Below are 20,849 nucleotides of genomic sequence, written 5' to 3'. Positions count from 1 at the left end.
GACGGGGTTGAAAGCAGCCCCTGGGACCTACCTCTGCTGGGCCAGGGTGGGCCGAGCATGGTCTGCTCACAGCTCTGTGGCACTGGGGCCCAGAACCACCCCATGGCAACACTCCTGGAGCTCAGACAGGGCAAGGCCTGCCGGCACCAGGGCAAACGTGGTGCTCCGCAACACCACGGCCACTTTTCTCTTTCAATTTTTCAGTTTCCTCTTGTAGAGACCGTGCAGCCTTGGCCAAATCGGTATACATGTGTGTTGTTGCAAGTGCATTTGCCAGAAGGACAGTTGCGAGGGGAGTCACACAGCCTGGAGAAGATGAGAACAGGGGAAAAAAAAAAAGTAGATCTCGGGACCATTCCTCTTCTCCGCATGGCTGTATGTAGATACGCAGAGGAAGCCTGCAACTCGGCTCTGCTGGGAAAGCCTGGGTTCCCTCAGCCCCTGTCACCAAGAGCTCGGATATTGCTCTCCCAGGAACACTGGGATACTGTGGGAAGCATAAGACATTAGCTTGTCTTGTTCACAAAAAGCGCTAAAACAGGTCAGCAGACAAAACATGGCATCTGCCACAATGGTACCACACCAGAGCAACCACCCTCCATGCCACAGGGCTTTATGGGGATCAATAGTGAAGAGCCAAGACAGATTTGCAATCGTAAAGCACTTCTGTAATTAGATATCTGTGCAGCCAAAGTGTCTGGAAGAAAAGGGGCAGCCTTTTCTCTTGTCCTAAAGCAGTGTATCTGCTGCCACCAGAGATGAGGCAGCAGCGCCATCAGTCCCTGCATCAGTCAGGTACTCCAGCTGCCAGCACAGAAGCCAGGACTGAACTCTGCTGACACAGTCCTGCATCAGCAGAGTGGAGCATACTTGGCTCTAGAAGACTTGTGCAGGACAAAGGTGAATAAACACACACTAAAGAAATACCATAATAAATACATTTATTTACATATCTTCCTCTCCCCCTCCTTGCCACAAAGGGCTGAGAAGGCTGACACACATGTAAAACAGGAGGAAAAAGTCAGTACACTCCCACAGTACAAAGACAGTCCCCATCTGTCTCAGGGAAGAGCCTAGTCCCCAGCTCTCACCCTTCCCCACTCTGAGATTTATGGACCTGCATGTTAACTTCCAACAGTCCTTCACTGCCCCAGTTACAACCAAGGAGCTCCCATCGCCCATGCAAATCCACGAGGTTGCCGGTTATCCATCCCTTACTTGGCAGGGGGGTTCTCTCCAGCAGAGGAGCGGGGGATGGCAGCGTCAGCCTCTGGCAAATGTCCCTTGCTTTTCCCAAATTCAATCACCAGTGGCTTCCCCTGCAGTTTGTACCCGTTCACCAACAGCATGGCATCCTGGGCCAACTGAATATCTGCAACAAGAGAGCAAAATGGGCGCAGGTTACATGGCAAGTTCTGGCACAGACATACGTGGTGTTCACACACATGTCCCTGACTCATGGACCCTCAGCCTGCACCACAATCCAGTGCAGCACTGGGACCCTCCAGCCAGAGCAACGTACTGAATACAAATACAGCACATAACAGACCGCATTCCTTCTGTTTTGAAGAATCCTCTTCCAGTCCAGGGAAAAGGCTATGACATGATAGGAGAGGGAGTGAACTCCCCTCCTTCTCCTTGGAGAGCAGGCTTGATGCCAGCCCAGTGCCCTGCAGGAAGATGTGGGACCTTCGTGGGTTAGGGAAGAACCGAGAGTCATGATGCAGCAACTCACCAGGGAAGGTGATGAAAGCCTGACCCCTCATACGGCCACTCAGAAGGCGGAACTGGATCGGTGGGCTGTCCTCTTTCTGGAACCGAGCAAACAAGGACACTAGGTCCTTCATCGTCACTCGAGGGCTCAGGTTCTTCAAATACAGCACCTGTTCCAGAGAGACAGAGGGTCAGCTGGCCTGTGCCATGCTAACAGACACCTTTCAACATGGCCCCAAGTCCATACACCTCAAAGGTATGAATTAGTTCAGCCCCTCTTCCATCCCAGAGTCCTCCTCCTGCACACATGCTAATGGTGGAGTTTGGAAGACAGGTGGGTGTTCGGAAAGGCAGCTCTGGAGTCAAATCATCATCATGCTTGCCAGCACCAAGTGCCAGTTATTTATAAAACGCAGCAAGCTCCAGCTACCAGTTAAGCACAGTTTGAGTAAAGTCACAGCTGGTCTCAAGTCAAGCCCAAATAGGGAGAGGGCATCTTGACTAGTGACCTGCCAGAGCCAGGAACGGCTGAGGTCTGAATTGCAGCTCTATGCCAGTCCTGGCAACTTCCCAATAGATCCCAAGGTCCCTCCCTTGGCCAGGAGGACCAACCAAGCACCCTCCAGGCAACAGCCAGTCAATAGCAAAGAGGAGCCTTTGCCTGCTGAAGCAGCTTCAGGGCATGCTAGTGAGGAAGAAGAATAAATCCTTGTTCTCCTCAACATACCTTGTTGGGCTCCCCAGGATGGTAGGATGAGAACCTGGGTATAGTCCGGAGTTCTTCCTCTGAGAGACGATTCTTGCAGATCTCCTCTTCTGGAACAAACTCTACAGGCTCTTTGATAATCACAGGGTTTGGAGGGAACTGGTTGGGCCTTGTTGCAGGAAGGCTGGGACTTCTTGCCTGTTCTGCCTGCCCTTCCTGGTCTGGACACGATGACTCTTCAGCTACAGGCCCCTGCGGGGCCAGGGAAGGGCACAAGCATGGGTCACTCTTGGTAGGCTGGACTTCTTCAGGCCACTTCTTGCTCAGCAGCTCTTGGTAAACACTCTCCAAATGAACCATGGGGTCCCTTCCATCTGTTATCCTCTTCTGCGTGTCATCTAATCCACAACAGAGAAACATGGTAATGTGACTACCACCAAGAACCTGGAAAATGCACAGACTGCAGGAAGAGACACAGACAGGAGAAACCCTGTTCCAACCCATCCTCCATGCATCTGCCAACCAGGCCCTGCACGTTATTCGGAACAAGAAGAGTAGCCCCAGCACCCAGCAAGTGCTGGTGTCCCAACCCATGATGAACCTACAGAGAGCAGCAGCTCCACCACTGCTTTGTATAGAGCTCATTTCTTCCAAACAAATCCTCACTAGCTTATCTGCAGCCACATTTCAGCACATTCTAGTGACTCCTTCAACACACCTTCCTCCTCCTGCATGGACAGCCAGGATGTGCCACACTGCCCTTTTAGACCACTACATGGAATATAAGCTTTTTGCTTCCAGGGACATCAGATTAAGCTCCTGGGTTTAAGAAGGTCCATGGCACAGACTGACCAATCATATCTCCTTTATTCTATTTAATGGAAAGACAGAAGTGAGAAGGGCATCTCCCAGCCTGTGAGCCTTGACCTTGCCGCCTCTTGCTTTTGCTAAATGCCACAACACTGACACCGAAGGAGGAAGCAGGGGCCAGAGGACACTAGGTCAGCTGGACATTATAGCTTGAACAGCATCAACACTGATCAAAGTGATGCCTTAGGAGTTGGAGTTTAGAAGTTCCTCCTCATCTTCTATTTAATACTGTCTTACACAAAAAAAATCAGCCTGGGCTGGAGCTTCATACCCACGTGTTCTCCAGCTAAAGCAGACTGGAACGTTTTTTGCCATCTCTGGGCAACACTTGACTCTGTCCAGAAAAGTCACATTAAGCCACAGGCTCAGAGACAACACTGCCGGGGTGAGAAGCGCTGTCATCCTGTGGACACAGTACTGGGAATCAGTAGCTGGGCTCCGTTTCCAATTTGGCTACTGGGCTTTCAAGAAGTCACTTACTCTTTCCTGCTCTGTATGTTTGCCTCCCACCCTTGTTCGACTGCAGTTCAATCAGAGAAAGGACAATCTCTAGCCCCACACAGGCACCTCTTGTCACTCAGTATAGCTCAGTGGGAACCTCTGGGCTCTACCAAAGCATAATCCTGACTGCTCTTCCACATACCAAGCTGGGCTCTGCAGTACATGCAGCACATCAACAAGATCCATGTCTGTCTGTTTGGAGAGCTTTACAAGCCTCTATATTAAATCCTTCAGACAGCCCACTCTATCTGCTCATTTAAGAGAAGAAAATATCTCCTCCCACACAGTGCCAAAACAGAGCCATGTCTTTGGGGACAGAAGGCCAGACAGAAACGTGTTGTACTCCCACACACCCTAGCTCTGTGCTGGAGCAAAGGCATAAACAGCCTTTAGCCCACAGACCTTGGTGGTAGAGCGCCCGGAGGAAGGAGTGGCGGTCTGTTCCCTGGAAGAGGGCATTTTCAATCTCCATCTCCCGACGGCTCAGCTGCTTGCTGCCAGCAAACCTCTGGGGCAGAGCAAGTATGCGCTGACGCTCCTCCATCTTCTCCTGGATGGCATGGAGTCGGTCCTGTGTGGCCTCTGGGGCTGCTCCCAGCCCAGAGCCCTGGAAAACAGGCACAGCTTTGCTCAGATAGGGCCTGTACCTCCTTTAGGAGACACATCCAGCAGTCAAACTTCACATTCTCCAGCCCTGGAGTGGGTGCAACTAGGAACCATCCCCCAAAGAGCAGGTCACCAAGAGGTCCTGTTACTGCAAGGGTAGGACAGAAATAAAACCACTCAGCAAGCCTCAGTTCTCGAGAGAAGTGGAGAAACTGCCCCTTTCTCCTGACCTTTCTGTGCTGCTTTCCTTCCCCTGGCCTCACTGCCTGGTGGTGCCTGTGTCCCTCTGTCTCAGCACCCCAGCCTCTGCCAGCTATAGCCATTTTCTAAGGACACATACAGTAACTGCACAAATCCCCTTTGACGTTTCTTGTGCCACACTGGTAGCACCCCTGAGCTCAAGTTTCCACCAAGCTTTTGGTCTACGACCCCAGCATTACTGAGAGAACCTTACTTGCTGAAAAGTGGACCCCAGGCTGCCACTTGGCACCAAGGGTAGGTTCAGGCTGAGGCCTAAACCCCTGAGGAACTTAACATGAGCCAGCTCCCAGAAACCACCCAGGTACTACAGCACAGACCTCCTAGCTAACCTGCCTACAAGTGAACATTCCTGTATAAATAAACCTCGCTGCACAGGGCCAGGGTACTGCTAAGATTCACCAGACTCATGCTGCCAAAGCACATACCACAACTTCTGGAGGGGCATTTCTGTTCCTCCATCCACCTCTATCAGAATTCAGAGAGCACGTTTTTATGGGGCTGTACATAGACTCTCTATTCTCAAATTCAGTTCAAGAATTACTGTGGCAGATCCTTCTGCCTCAGGCAAGAAACCAGGCTTTCTCCCTGCACTGAGCACAATCTAACAAAGACTCTCCCATGGGTACCTCTCCCTTCCTGCCTGCCTGCATGGGCCCACATCTGCATGGCTTGCGTTCACCATTTCACAGCTTCCCTGGGGCACAAAAGGCTGTTTACATGGAAAAGCAATTCTGGGAAATCATTTGTAGTACTTTGTTTTCAAAAAAGCTGCAACTTAGCAGCTGAAAATAGCAGAAGCCTGCACTCAGTACTTTGCCAAGAGGTCCATGGGCAATCTGAAGTCCTCTCTGTCTCAGCTAACTCCTCCTTGGTGGAGTCTTTCACTTGGGGCCTCCACATACAAAGCTGCACATCGCTACCTGACTTGGGCTTTCTCTCTAATTATTCTTCTTCTCCCATGAGCTGTAGAAAATGTTCCCTAATACCACTGATTCCTTCTGCCAGAGTAGTGTTTTCCAAACTAATCTTTATTTCTAAACATCCCAGAACTTATTTTGTAACAAATACACCAGCTGGTACCGTTGACATTAATTTCCATTCTTAAATTAACACCGCTCCTCTCTTAACCCAAGCTTTAATGCAGGCCACACCAGGGCTGGGTTTGCATTTAAACACCAAAGCAAGGAATGACTTCGGCTGAAGAGTGGTAAACCCACGATTACCACAGACAGCTTCCTCCTGCACACAGTTATTGCTCAGGAAGAGGAGAGACAGAGAAGCCAAGGGGCAGCCCACGTCCTGTTTTGCACCTTCTGGTTTACCAAATTAAGAGCAGGAGACTCCAGTGCACCTGACACACGACAGCCTCGAAAGCCCCTTGTCTCTGGAACATGAAAGAAAAGGGTGATGGTAGGGGAAGGAGAAAAATCTGCTTTGGCACTGCTCTGCCACAAACTGCACCAAAGAGGAGCACATCACTGCAATCACACACTCCTCACTCCCCTGAGGAGAACTTACAAAACCCTCCTTATGGACAGCTATCCCAAGCCAGCCATGGGATCCAGGGACGTGTCAGAATACAGAAAGGAAGAGGCTGAAGTGCTTTGAAATGTTTCCTCCTTTTTCTCCTCCAGCCCTTAAATCCTTCTTACACAGGTATAAACTGGTGAAATGATTTACTTGAGACCATCAAGACAGAGGCAGGAATATAGTCAGGTCCTGCTGTGTTCCAAAGGACCAACTCTTCTCTCCACCACAGCTTTTTGCACAGACCATTCCACCAAAGAAAACTGGCCAGAAAAAGCGTGGGATTGTGCTGGCCTAAAGGCCAGATATGCATGGAGCGTCCATTCTTTTCCAGAGGGCTTACAAAAGACTTGAGTTGTCTACCAGGGTGCCACAGGCCATGGGGTTAGAGGGACTTGACCATGCTCACGCCAGAGCTGAGCATGCCTACCTTCCCTGTCGAAGCCTTGTTCTTCCAGAGCAGGATCTCAGCATCAGAGAGACCCAGTTCCCGGAGAGAGGCCGTTTCCTTGTTATTCTCCTGCAGGGCCTGGAACTGCGACAAGGTCAAAGCCCCTGCAGCCTCTTCCCCAAAAGGCTTGTAAAAAGCTGCAGGGGCAAAGCATCTCCGCTTTGACTTGCACCTGTAACCCAAAGCGACAGAACAGCAGAAACAACTTAGCACTAAGAAACTGGGGCAATAGGTAGGGGCTGGCCTCTCCCCCCAGCCACGCTTGGTCCTGCTGCACCTAGGCAGAGATAACGTTTCCAAAACACAACTCAGCCATGCTTTCCCAACCCTTTTCAAAGCCCACAAGTTTCCACAGGGCAGAATGCTGCCCCAGCATAGGCAGGAGGCACCTTGTGACACCAAGCCCCCCACAGCTGCAAACACAGGCTCATCGCTCGCCAGCCTGGAAACCCACCCCTGCATCTGGCGCAGGCAAATCGGTTATTTTCAATAGGTGAAAACAAGTTATGACCAGCATTTGCTCCAGGAGACAAGGAGTGCTTATCTCCTACTGGGATGTCCAGGCAGGAGACCCAGCAAGGGAGGGAGGGTTTGCACAGCTGTTTTGGCAGACAACAGCCTGCACCAAACACCTCCCCAAGGAGGAGGCCCAGTGAGGCAACACTGCTGCAATGCTAACAGGGCCAGAGTCCGCTCACTGGCCCCTCCGGCAGCTCCCCCGGGGGCCAGATCAGGGCTTACTGCTCAATGGAGACAGTGGTATCGAGCTGGTGGTGAAGGAGGCTCTTCAGCTGCCTCTCTCCTTCCGTCTCCAAGTCTTCCAGGAGAAGCTCATTGCTGGACAGGCTGCTGTTGACCCTGGGGCATGCAAATACAGCACAGAGGTGGTCAGTAAGGCAACAGCAAAAACACTTGCTCAAAATGCACACCACTACAGCCTCTCTACCTTCTTGTTTTTATGGGATTTAAAGCACAGCAAGGAACCAAAACTACTTGATTAAAGCTCCCACTAACATTACCTAGAAAAGCCAACATATTTGGGACTACTTTGAGAACATTAAAAGCAACCCAGGGCGCTTTTCTTTGTTTTTAAAAAAACCCACACAAGCGCAATCTTATTTTTATTGTTGGAAAGTTGTTTTGTATCAGCATCTAAACAGACATTGCTAGTTTCAAATGAGAAAATTGTGGGGGAGATGAGAAACAGCGAATTCGAGCGGCATTCTATGTAAAGCTCCCTCTTCCCTCCCGGGGGTCACTCGCTTGCGGGCGGGCGGACGGGCGGACGGACTCCGCCCACCGTCGCCCCGCAGAGAGCACGCATCTCCGCGTGGCGGCGGGGGCCCTGCTTTTTTGGAGGTTCCCCTACACCGCCGGGCGCCCCCGACGCGCCCGCCGGCACCAGCGCGGCTCAGCCTCTCCGTGGTGGGGCAGAGCCCCGCTCCGCACGGCGAGGGGAGGGCCCGCGGCCCAGCGCCAGCGGAACAGCGCTGCGGGGCCCACGGCAGCTCCAGGAGGGGCTGACGGCCCCGGCGGGCCACCCAAAAAGCGGGTTTCCAGGCATCGCGGTCTCCGCCGGATCGTCGCGCCCGGTGAGGCGCCAGAGGAGCACCCGGGCCGGGCGGTCCCCGCAGGACCGGCTGGCGGGAGCCCCGCGCCAGCTGTTCTGAGACACGGGGAAACCTCGCCCGCAGCCGGCGGAGGCCAGCCCGGCCCCGGCGCTCACCTCCGCATGGCCGCGGCCCTCCCCGCCGCCGCCGCGGCGACTCCAGCTCCCAGCAGCGCCCGCGAGCGCCGCCCGCCGCCGCGCAGGGGCCGCAGGGAGCCGAGGGCGGCGGGGCCCGGGCGGGGCCGGGGCAGGGCCCTGGGCCAGCGCAGCGGGAGCCGCCAGGTACGGGGCAGCTGGCGGCAGCGGCCCCGGCCCCGGTGAAATGGCTCCGCTCCCAGCTGAAACCCACAGCGCAGCGCCCGGAGCCCCCTGCAAGGGTTTTCCCCATGTCCCCCAAATGTCATCGATAGCATCTCTGAGACAGCCCCCCCCCTCCGGGGGCGGGGGGAAGCTAACAACCAACTCACTTCTTCACGCTCAGTCAGTAAACTACTCCCATAAGCAGGCCCTTCTCTTTTCCCAGAGGACAATATACACAACAAGGCAGAGGGGTGCAGGCAGCCAAAGGGAAGACAAAGCCCACTACGCATTTATCTGCACCCCTTCAGCATTTTGCAGAATAGAAGCATAAAGGGCCAAGGAGAATGGAGCATGAGGGACGTTCTGCTAAGCAGGTGATCATTCACTGCCCCGTTAGTAAAGATACATTATATAATGCACATGCAAATCACACTATCAGAAAGCACTGATACAACACTGCCTCTTCTCTCGAGCACTCTGCGCAGCAGCCTCCTTGACCACGTTCTTTCCCACAACCTTACACCTGAACAAGCGACGCTACCCCAAATCACCGCACGAACACCATTTTTCTACTGGCACATCTATTCATTTTAATTGCGTAGAAATTCTGCTTCCAGGTACCAGCACAAAAGCAGTTTATTGCCAAAAGTACAGCAGACAAGGCCCGTCTTCACAAGTGGAAGCCTACCTAGTTTAAACACAAACTCTAGCTGGTGGTATGAGGAATCTGAGTCTCTCACGCTGCTGCAGCTCCTCTGAGGGACAGCTCTTCATCAAACCATCTCTGTAAGGACCTGAATAAAAGCTTATGAAGTCCCGCTTCAACATATTCAAGATACATTTCAGTACTGGAGAGCTCAGCCATGGAGTCACACGCTGCTTAAATCCCTCAAGGGCAGCATTTGTGTATCTCGCCGGTCCGCATGCAGTTACAAAGAACAGAGACAAGGAGCGCACGCTTCCAGCACAACTTCACGTGGTCTCTCAGACTGGAGTGGGTGAATTCCAGTCAGACACTGGAAAGACAGGCTTCGGAACAAACAACAAATTTTATTGCAAGAAAAGAAACAAACCCAGATCGCAACTGGGAGACCGAGGTCCCCAGCCACCTCTGTTTTCTGTGGACGCTTTAGGTTAACCCTTCAAGCTTTGTGTCTTTCAATCAAATGTGATCCGAAAACTGCGCTCTTGCTCCTTGCGGCGGCTCTCGCAGACCTTTGTCACCTCTTCTACCTTTCTCTGCAGCACGGCTGTGGGAGAAACAAGCGATTAATCTTACCATCACCCTAAAACACAACCCTGCACTGCTTAGCCTGCAGAATGAGAAAGAAAAACATTTTGACTTTGACAGTCACTCAGGTTTGACAGTGCACAAAGAAGGACAAAAACCCAACACAAAGCACTGCTAACCCTCCAAGGCAAAGACGACTGTCGAAAAAGTATTCGGAGGCATTCAGGGAAAAGGCAGCCAGGATCGGGAGAGTCCTGGACACGCCGTTGACACTGTTGGCCATGCCAGTTTGTCGTAGTTCCCGGGCACTGCGTCAGAGGGCAGAGCAAACCCTCCCTGAACAGGAACTGCAAGCTGGTCTGCAGCTGGAGAAAAAGCAATTGCTCTAGAAACCAGCTCTCCCTACCCACCTCCCGCTAAGCTCGCTCTGAACTGCGCAAGTTACAGGCAAACCACACAACCCGTTAGAAGTATATACGTGCTTTCCTGCAGCATCTCACACAGCCATTACAAGCTTTTGACGTAAACACAGAAAAGACAGTACAAGCACATAAAGAGCTGCAGAGCACTTGCAGCCACAACACAGATCATCTGTTATTTGCAGACCACTGATCTGGAAGTACGTAAGCCACTGATTGATCATCAACTTTAAATGCAGCAGGCATCGCAATATACAAAAAGTCCTGGCACAAGCTAAAGCAATTTCTCATTTCATTCCACGGAAGCTTATCAGAAGCTATTCAACAGGGCTGCGGCATTATGTCAGCCTGTGGCTTCATGAGAGAGATTCCAGGTTAGCTTTTATTTCGCCAAACCCAGAATCTCCCAGTAACATATTAAGCAACACATTTCAGTTTGTCACTTTTCAAAAATCCTCCATACAAAAATTATTACGGCATAAAATGGCAGTCTGCTTCACTGTCTCACAGATACCTCTCGCTCAACTCAGAATTCGGCTCTGACTACGAAAGAGAAGACTTCCTGGCCTCTCAGGGAGAGGCAGACGCTCAGAGCAAGGCGTTGCCCAAACACTCCTTCCACTTGTGGAACCAGCACCACCCTGCGTCCACCTTCAGCAAGTCCATTTAATTGCGGCAGCGTAGGTTAACAGCCATTTGAATCAAGTGCCACAGCGGCACATAACTGTTTAACAAGTCAGACAAGTTAAGAGCCACTGGGCATGAGTATGCCTAGAAAAGACCACTGGCTGTGGGAAACAGTCATGGAGATGTTCCACAGGAAACAAAAGTGATAACATCACCTGCAGCACGAACGTCCTACTTCTGGTTTTGGGGGGAGGAGTGGTTAATTATTTTTTGTCCATACAGAAAGGATGTTAAGGAACGTGTCCTTCCCAGGCCTACTCAATTTACTAATGGCAAGGGCTACTTGAAGGGCTACTTCAAAACGGCACCATTTGACCACCCTACCACTTCAGTGCACACAGTAGCAGGAATTCTCCTCCTCACCAAGAACCCCACAGAAACAGAGAGATACGTTAACCTGTTTTAAAACTGGCAATTTCCTAGGCTTATTGCTTCTTTCTTGTCTGAAAGTGAAATGAAGATGAACCGTTTCTTCAGACGTACATTTCCCAGCACAGAGAATGAATCGTGATGAACTGATAAGACAGTTTCATCGGTACTGAATGATAGAGGAACAAATGGGTCTCCTGTCTAGGAAAATTCAAAGGAAACAGGCTGCTGTTTTCACACACCTTCTCTAAAGTCAGACTTCTGACGCCTCAGGAGCTGCACCCGATTTCCCAATACAGGCAAGTTTGGAATGCAGAAATTAGCATATATGTTCTGGGACAAAAAGCCAAATTAAATCCTGACCTAAGCTGGCAATATACTACTAAAACATGGACAGTACTATGCCTGCTCTCACCCAGCAACTACACCAGCTGCGGGCACTTTCTCAGCACAACAGCCAGACACTGCAATGTGGTGCTGGTGAGAAGAGCACTGCTTTATTCTGCCATGCCCCCGTGTGGCTGCTAACATCAGTTAAAATCAAAACTGCGTAGAATTCCTGAACCCCTCACAAGGAGGCACTCCCTGTGAGAAAAGTTCCTTTTCCTGTTTGCTTTTAGTATGCTACCACGATATACTAGTGAAGGGTAATGATCTGCGACAAGAACAACAGTAACTTCGCCACCGAGTTTTCACTACCGAGTGCATCTTCCGCTCCGCACTACAGCTCAAGTTATTGCTCCTGTGACATTCCCACACTCCAGTTACCACGCACGTAGATAAATGCATGCTGCTCAGTCTTACCTGGATATGGCTTTCCTGTTGGGGGCGGCGGGAGGATGGTCACGTTAAACACACGCACAACCCCCCCAGTCCTCCCGTTCCAAAGGGAAACCCCACAACAGTTTAGAAGTTGACAGATTTAACCTTAGCTTGACAGAACAAAGCATAACGTTTTCAAGTCCTCTGCTTTGCACTGATGCGTTTCAATCAGTGCTTTTTGGTCGAACACTAGCAGTTCCCGGGAACTACTTCTCAGCAGAGGCCTTCAATGCGCATGAGGAGAATTCAAGCACAGAAGGGACCACTGTAATTAAAGATGCGGAGGAGAAAGTTCCTCAGGGATCTCCAGCGACTCATTTATGGTCAAGAAACACTTGCACACATGCCACATGCTTCCAACTTACATTCCCAAAAAGCTGCAAGACGACCCTCACCTGAGTTCTGGTCAATCCACTGCAATGAATCCATGTGTGCATTCAAAATCTTACAGATCTGCTGAAGCTGAGCACAAAGAGAAGGTGCAGGTCAGTTGTTACATTACATAAAAACCAAGAGCAGAAGACAACAGCCTGCCCGTCCCTGCCTTTGGAACACGGATGCGGTCAAATTTCTCATACGTACAGCTCCACTAACTTAGCAGCCACTTTCCCAGGGAAGCCTGCGCAGCGCCTCTGTTGCTTCGCTTCTCTTTACCATCAACAAAACTGACAGGTTTAGAGTGTACATACGCTTGTGTCTTAGGCTTATTCCAATTTAGACCTAGGAACCACTGCAACGTTCAGCACCTTAGCCCCGGGGTGGCAAAAGTAAAAAGGAATGGGAAAAAACTCAGTCTGCAATACTGAAAGGAAATGTTTACTCAGAAAAAGCTTCTCAAGTAAAGCCACAAGGAGTACTGAAGATCCATTTAATACGTATCAGGAACAGCTGACAATTCAGATCTTGTTTTCATGAGGATACCAAAGTAGTAAAAGGAAAAAGCAGCTACGGAGGGCGCTCGGAACAAAATTTAGATTTGTCACAAGGAGGATGTGAGTGGTGGAGCATGTAGCTGGATCAACGTTAAACAAAGCTGCTGAAACAAAGCTGTAATCTAGGCAAAAAATAGACAACAACAAATATCCAGAGTTCGTACCAGGATGAGATACCCTGAAAATTATTAACAGAACTGCAGAGTAAGTATGCGAGTCAGGCTGGCTCGTGCTGTGCTATAATGCAGGTTTAACAAAGAGAACCAACCCAAAGACGAAACATAATACCCTTCCAAGCTTGGAACCACAAGCAGCAGATTATCCACGAGCAGACAAACAAAGAGGTACAGCTGTTAAATAACCTTTGTCTCTTACCAACATATAAAAAATAAAGTTTGGATTTACCGGGTCACTCGTATCTGCTGGGCCTCCAGATGTATTCAAGTGTTCAATGATCTCTTTCAGATCTTGGGCCATACGCTTCAACTGAGCATCTATGTTTTCAGCCAGTTTATAGCTGCAAAACACACGGGAACCAAGCTCAGAATATTTCACGTGAACTTCAGAACACCTCCTCCCAGTCACCCCAGTTTGGGCCATCAGAACTAGCTTCCATGCCTTTCAACCACGGCTGGCAGATACGTGGGAACAGCACCACGAGAGGCATTCTATCACACAGATGAAGGAACTCCTAACCTCCTTCTCTTGACAGACAGAGGGAGACAGACAAGCAACAGTATGGAGGGCCTTCTGGAAGGTTTTGTCAGAACTGAGGGAACCAGCTAGTCCAGACTCTTCAAGGTTTCTCTCTCCTGAATCAGACAAACGCTTATTTTAATTACCCTGCTACAAATCAACACGTAAGGCTTACAAGGACACCTGAGCCACACATAATGCGTTCTGCTCTCATCACTTCTGTCACTACATTATCACTAGTTTTCAGAGGTTATGCCAGAATTAGTAACCTTTGCCCAGGCAGCTGATTAGACCGACACCCAAACAGGTTTTCATGCTGATTCAAGGGCTTCCAGTTGCAATTCCCCTATTTCTAATGCATAAAATCTAAGCTGCCATGTATAAAACAGGACTATGTGTTTGACAAGGGCCGTTCGTAGATCAATACTGTCACGCATCCCAACTCCACTTCTTGCTGACTGATCATTGCCACATTAGTCTGCTCATCGTAAGTCCAAAGCAGATTTTTCCCTCTTACGTCCTCTCCCGTTCTTCATCCGCATGCTGCAAGTAGATAGTCCCACTCTGTTCCTTCACAGACTCCTCCAGAGGGGTCAACAAGTCTTCAAGCTCTTTCTGCTGGGACAGAATGAAGTCTAGCTCCTGATCCAGTCTGAGAAGAGAAAACGTTACAGCCTCCACTTAGAGATTACATACATTCTAGATTGGCCGTACCACAATGCAACAAGATGCAAAAAAAGAAACAAAATCATCCCAGGTGTTCATGGCTCCATACCTCTTCTGATCAAGCTTCACTTTCTCTACTTCTCTGTGTAATGAAGTAATCTGGAAACAGAAGACACTTAGTCAAACTGTGAAAACTCAAAAGTCAACTCATAAAAGAGCAGCGGTAGAACTGAGAAAGCAGCACCACGCAAACGTCTACTAGAAACAAGGAACAGTTACGTCGGGATTTACAGACCAAAAATTCAACAATGGAGGTTTGGCTTTCAAAGCTACACCCTAAGATAACTTGTTATCACAGTGAAAACTCACAGATTTCCAAGCTCCAGTGCCTACACAGCGTACAGGGAGTCTTTCACAAGCATCCAGACATAATTCTCATCTGGATTTTCACAAGTAGAAAGTCCCGCTAGATGGCTTGTTGCCTCTGTAACAGTTAAGGCCTTTAAGGAGCTAAGCAAGCAAGATCAGGTTACACTGGATGTCACCTTACCTTCTCACCGTTCTCTATCAGCATCCGATCCCAGGCATTAACTTGCGTGGCTTGATGGAGAAAATGTTTCTCTTGGTCTTCCAGTTCCAGGCTCCACTTGTTTATCAGACTCTCCAGCTGGGCATAGGTCATCACTGGAGGCGCGCTGAGAGGAAGTGCGAGACAGTACAGAACACAAGATCAAAAACCAAACTATAGACATGACACCACTCATCTCCCCCTCCTCCACCAGATACCAGCATTAATACTGCCTCTCGCCTCAGAGAGAAAACAGTCGGTTGTTACAAAATACCCACCTGGTGGTTGTTGTGGTTATGGCCACTGTAGAAGTCCCAGCTCCAATGGTGCCAGCGGAAGTTAACGGCTTCAGATTCAAAGCAAAGCCAGAAGCAGTAGTAGTGCCTGAAAGAAGAGATTATGGAAGAAACAGATTAATGGGGCAGAAGTGAAACACAAAACACCTCTCCCTAACACTCCCTGCAAGTCTTTGCCCTCTCCCTTCCCCCATCGGGACACCTCTCCCTCACCTCTTAGACCAATTCTGCACCTGCACAGGCAGGCTGGAGAAGGAGCAGCTAACCCATTTACTTCGCTTGCTCCAATCCAGAACATCAAAGCCAAAGTGCCTTTGCTGTGCACAGGCTCTCAGGAGTCACAAGGAACTGTGCATTTGCAGAGACGGAAAAGGAGGATCAGAGAAAGAAATACTGTGTTATTTTCAGTTGCCGGAGGGCATCAGAAATCAGAACTGCTGTGCTACCACACCAGCGTGGCCCTTTACACTACTACAGAGCAATGAAGTCAGGCTTCCTTCTCTTCAGCTACTTCCAGCATCCAGTTCTTACTGGTGGCAGTGCTCGTTGCAGCAGCTGTTGTTCCAGGAACTTTTAAGCCAAATCCAAGCGTTCCAAGACTGGATGTCCCCGTGGAAGGGGCACCAACTGTAAACAGAAGACAACACAAAGAGTTTGCGTAACCCATTAAATACAGTGCCCCTTTGAAAAGCTCCACCCTGCCCGCTCATCCACCTCCAACTGGTCTTTATTTCTATTAGGCAGGGTCACCGCTCAGTTGAAGGATCACCCAGACACAACAGGAAAAAAGGCAGGCTGAAGCTACCAAACAGCCAGAATGCTCTGCGATTCCCCCAGGAAAGTTATCAACACAGGTGCCAAGCTACCGTCGCTCCTCCTTACCAGTGTTAGATAATTCGAAATAGAACTGCCATCAAACACCAAAATAAGCAAAGGGTACTGGACGCTGGCAGGCAGGAAATGCAACCTCTGCAGGAGTCTACTTGCTAAAGCAATACAGTTACACATACTACAGGGAAAACGCTGCTCACATCCATCTCGGTTGCCTGGAAACAACCCACCTATTATCAGCTAAGGACAAGGTTTCAGACATCGTGATGAACAGAGAACGCCCGTTAGCTTAAAAGCATTCTTAAACACTAAGATTAAGGTCACCTCTGGAACTACAGTAGCAATGCAAGCACTGTAGAGCTTCTAAAAATACAAGTTGTTAGGCTGGTGTACAAGGTACCTGCAAACTGTAGGTGCTCAGAAAACAGACACTGTTTCCCGCTATAAAAATCATTTCCCAGGAAGAAACTGGCCAGGTATTACCAGAGGAACTTGTAAACATACAGCTGTGTCAATACTACTCTTTAACCACACTGCATCCTCCACTGTCACAGGCCACTGTTCCTAAAGAAGTGTGAACACCTAATGCAAGAGGCAAAGGCGGACGTAACCACACTCAGGGCACTGGGGTCTGGAAGACAGCAGCTAAACATCACTGGAAGGCTCAGTTGTGGCGATACTACCCAGGCAGAGAAATAAAAGAATCCACGTACAGCTCAAACTGCTGCTTGCCCACTCTGAATCTAAAGCAACCTTTGGTTAGAACAAAACCCTCCCATATTACCCCAGAATCTGCGGCTCCATTACTGACAGGTAGCACCAACCACGCTGCTCGTTTAGTCCCCCAGTGGGTAAAAGCCGTACATTCTGACTTACGTGAGAGGCCCGTGGTGGTAGAAGACGTCGATGCTGAAGAACTCGCTACAGACGCAAACAACGTAGGCCCCCCTGAACCAAGAACGGAGGTTGTGGCGGTAGAGGCTGTTGTAGCAGCTGTGGATGGTACTACAAACAGAAAAAACATAGATCTTGTACAGTCAAGCTCAGAATGGGATACAAATTTGCCTATCTACACCGGGTCTTTATGGATGTAGGAATTTTTAACTATTTTTCCTCTTATTCTACCTCAACGCTATCTCTTTCCCAACGTACCCTTTAACCTTGTGCTCTAGCAAGAAGTACAGAACAGAACCTGGCTCGTGGGGCGCAATAAAAAATATAGGATACTAAGTTCAATGGCTGTATGGACTGTCACAGATTACCGATGCCGTTGCAAATTCACAGTAACAAACACTTCTAGCCCATTTCCAGACTCCAGTTTAGAAAACTACTCCCAGAAGGACAGCAGACTCACAGAGCCTTGAGTAATTCACTGCAATTCACATAAAATCACATCCTACCTCCCAGTTTGGTTCCAAAGGACAGAGCAGGTCCCTGGCTGGTACTAGTAGTCAGCGTTGCCGTGGGTGCACTAGTGGCTGCCGTTGAAGGCAATGACCCAAAGTTTAGACCTGGAACGAGTCACATAAGCAAAATAAAAGACCAACCTTCTACTACAGAGTTTCCACTGATCTACTACTGTAGTTTCCACTGATCACAGCAATGGTCAAGTTAGAAGCAATAACAAGAAAAAACATTCATAGTCAGCGTAACAAATACTCTGCGCTACTGGCCGGGTTTCAGCTGGGATAGAGTTAATTTTCTTCACAGTAGCTAGTATGTGGCTACGTTTTGGATTTGTGCTGAAAACGGTGTCGATAACGCAGAGACGCGTTAGTTGCTGCTAAGTTGCGCTTACACCAGCCAGGGACTTTTGCAGCTTCCCATGCTCTGCCGCGGGCCAAGAAGCTGTGAGGGGAGCGGACACAGCCAGGACAGCTGTCCCAAACTGACCCAAGGATATCCCACGCCATGTGACATCATGCTCAGCATATAAGGCTGGGGGAAGATGGAGGAAGGGGGACATTCGGGGTGATGGCCTTTGTCTTCCCAAATAACCATTACCCTTGATGGAGCCCTGCTTTCCTGGACATGGCTGAACACCTGCCTGCCCATGGGAAGCAGTGAATTAATTCCTTGTTTTGCTTTACTTATTAAACTGTCTTTATGTCAACCCAGGAGCCTTCTCACTTGTAGTCTTCTGATTCTCTCCCCCATCCCAATGGGGGGGAGCGAGCAAGTGGCTATGTGGGGCTTACTTGCCAACAGGGGCTAAACCACAGCTGCTGCCCAGGAAATGAACCAGGGCTGATGAGCTCACTACCTACAAGGGCTTTCAAGAATGATTCTATCACAGATGAACGTCACACTCACCCCAGAGCTGACGACCTTCTCTCTGAGGACAGCGCTATCACACCAACAAGTAAATCAAAAGCTGCAAACCTAACTTTTGCCAGACTCTGCCACGGCAGGCGGGTTCTTGCCACAGGAAAGTGAAACAGCGGTTTAGCACAAAAATCAGCCAGACCAAGGTGCTGTCCTGAAACACTTCCCCAAACACATGCTTTGCTTGGCCAGACTGCCCTAGGCAAGAGACAAACTCTCTAGCTCAGTTAAACACACATTCAAACTCTGCCAAGTACTGTAATGTGAAGAAACAAATGGATTCAGGCACACCTTCTGGGATCCTAATGGATGGGGTTTTCTGTCTGCGTTACCTGCTGGCCTCAAAAAACAAATGATCAGTACAAGTCCAGTAAGGCATGAGGTTGGAGACATCTACTTCCCAGGAAAGCAGCGTGCTGAAGGCTAAAGAGCAACTATAACTCACCACTGAAGAGCCTGGGTAAGCATGTCAGAAAAACCACTGACTCCAGCCACTCGCTTTGTTTCACACCAGCGGAAGCAGGAGGCTGCAGAACCTCCACACCATCCCTGGCTGCCCTCCCTCCCCTCTGACAAGCATCCTCAACACAGCTCCCATTTCAAGCCCAGGCACCCACCTGCGGACTGCCCCCCTAGGCTGAAGGGGGCTGCTGACTGGGTGGCAGCTCCTAAGCTGGCAGCAGTGGTGGCAGCAGCCGCGGGTGCCGTTCCAAAGGTCAACCCTGTGGATGCTGCTTGTGGAGCCGCCGTGCCGATGTTGAAGCTGTTTGTTCCGGCCTGAGTTGTGGTACCACTGGAGAAAGTAAACCCGCCGGTTGTCCCAGACTGAGCGGAGGTGGTGGTGGTGGTGGTGACGGCGGTGGTGGTGCCCGCAGATCCAAATACAAAGCCAGAAGGGGCTGCTCCTTGACTTGAGGGCACGCTGCTCGGTACAGAGCTACTAAATCCAAAGCCCCCTGTGATTCCAGTAGCTTGAGTTGCAGTGCTGCCTCCAAAGTTTAGTTTTGGTGCATTTGCCCTGAGAAGAAAAGAAAAAAGCCAATCTGTTTGAGACGTACGCCCAGTCAAGTACTGAGTCACCTTTCTCACAGACCGTTTGCTGACAGCAGAAACCACCTTGCAAAAAGGGACGCACTTGACCAGATTTGTGTCTCAGTTTTGGCAAAGACTATACTCCAACTCCTGTCATGGGCAGCCCTCTGTCAAGTCTCTTTATAATGACTCCCCCTTCATTCCCTCCACCCATCCAGGCACCAGAAGACCCTCAAGGCAGCGTAAGCAAAGGTGCTTATCCTCTCAGCCCCTAAACACCCTTTTCACTTCCTCTACACAAGACGCTTTTTTTTTTTTTTTTTTTTCAACTAACTTCTACTGCTAGCCCCAATCTGAGCTCCCTTCCCACTGCTCCCACCTGGCAAGCTTCCACAGCAGCAGTTCAGAAGAATCACTTCAGAGCCTACAGCCTTTCCTAAGGGCAGAATGGTCTCACTTGGCTGAAGAAACATCCCGAGCTCTCCACGCTCCCATTGGAAAGGGCAAGACATTTTATGCTCGGATGCAAAGCTTTATCATTTCTTCAAGCCAGCGCCTGTACCCCAACTGCAGACCGAAGTGTGGAACTGCTTCTTCTTAACACCCATCCGAAAACGTCAGCACCGACAAGCAACGGGTCTCACCGAACGCTTTTCCCAAAGTGCTATAGCGCAGCGGGAACCCTAAGGCATAACACCAACAGCTTTGCTCCCTGGAGAATTTCTCGCAAAGCGCTTCCAAAGCAACGAGGGGGCATCACCCACCCGCCCGCCCGCCCGCAGCAGCCAGGGCCGCTCCGGAAAGCCAGCGCCCCCACCACGGGCCCGGCCGGCCCCCGCGCCGCTCACCCCAGCGGGAACACGTTCGCTGCCGGCGCCGCCGTGCCCGTGCCCGTGGCCGGCGTCCCGAAGCTGAAGCTGGCGGGCTGCGCGGCAGCGCCCGGCGTGCTGAAAGAGAAGAGCCCGGCGGGCTGGCTGCTGGCGGGCGGCTGGGCCGCGCTCCCGAAGCTGAAGCCCCCCGACGCGGCAGGCGTGGAGAAGGAGAAGCCGGTCGTGGCCGTCGTGGCGGCCGTCTTCGGCGTGCCGAAAGTGAAGCCGCCTCCCGCCGCACCCGACCCGAGGCTGAACTGGTTCATGGCGGCTGCGGCCTGCAGGAGCACGCACGGCCACCGCCGGGACACCCGGGCGCGGGAGGGGACGACGGCGGCGGCCCAGCCCCCGCGGCGCGGCCCAACCCCGACCGGCCCCTCCGCGCCGCGCCGCGCCGCACCGCACGGAACCGCGGCGCTCCCCGATGACGCACATTGCCGCCGCCGCTCCGCGCCCGCCCCTCTCCGCCACCGCCCAGCCACCGGCCGGGGCTTCCCGCCCTCAACAGCTATTGGCCCCTCCCGCCGCCGCTCGCGGCAGGCGCGGCCGCATTGGCCCGCGA

General features: G+C 50.9%; 2 protein-coding genes across 4 annotated transcripts; both read right to left on the bottom strand.

Annotated features, from left to right (window-relative positions):
• Positions 1 to 924: 924 nt before the first annotated feature.
• On the bottom strand, positions 925 to 8,465 carry RBM41 (RNA binding motif protein 41). Of its 3 annotated transcripts, none has more exons than XM_075106996.1 (7): positions 8,362 to 8,465; positions 7,377 to 7,493; positions 6,615 to 6,807; positions 4,193 to 4,397; positions 2,441 to 2,817; positions 1,736 to 1,883; positions 925 to 1,372 (listed from the first exon to the last, which is right to left on the bottom strand). In XM_075106996.1, exons 1-7 carry the CDS (start codon positions 8,367 to 8,369, stop codon positions 1,215 to 1,217), a joined length of 1,206 nt encoding a protein of 401 aa, XP_074963097.1. In that variant the 5' UTR covers positions 8,370 to 8,465; the 3' UTR covers positions 925 to 1,214. The 3 variants fall into 3 exon arrangements, with proteins under 3 accessions (XP_074963097.1, XP_074963096.1, XP_074963098.1); XM_075106995.1 differs by lacking the exon at positions 8,362 to 8,465 and adding an exon at positions 7,895 to 8,337; XM_075106997.1 differs by lacking the exons at positions 7,377 to 7,493; positions 8,362 to 8,465 and adding an exon at positions 7,090 to 7,220.
• A 1,109-nt stretch (positions 8,466 to 9,574) lies between these two features.
• LOC142063349 (nuclear pore glycoprotein p62-like) lies at positions 9,575 to 20,702 on the bottom strand. Its single transcript, XM_075106994.1, has 12 exons — positions 20,267 to 20,702; positions 19,004 to 19,404; positions 17,462 to 17,572; positions 16,938 to 17,066; positions 15,762 to 15,857; positions 15,213 to 15,318; positions 14,917 to 15,061; positions 14,476 to 14,525; positions 14,218 to 14,352; positions 13,410 to 13,521; positions 12,468 to 12,534; positions 9,575 to 9,794 (listed from the first exon to the last, which is right to left on the bottom strand). Exons 1-12 carry the CDS (start codon positions 20,551 to 20,553, stop codon positions 9,703 to 9,705), a joined length of 1,731 nt encoding a protein of 576 aa, XP_074963095.1. The 5' UTR covers positions 20,554 to 20,702; the 3' UTR covers positions 9,575 to 9,702.
• Positions 20,703 to 20,849: the final 147 nt, after the last annotated feature.

This window comes from Phalacrocorax aristotelis, chromosome 11 (genome assembly GCF_949628215.1).
Source record: "Phalacrocorax aristotelis chromosome 11, bGulAri2.1, whole genome shotgun sequence".
NCBI lineage: Eukaryota > Metazoa > Chordata > Aves > Suliformes > Phalacrocoracidae > Phalacrocorax > Phalacrocorax aristotelis.
This window is presented reverse-complemented; position numbering and strand designations above follow the sequence as displayed.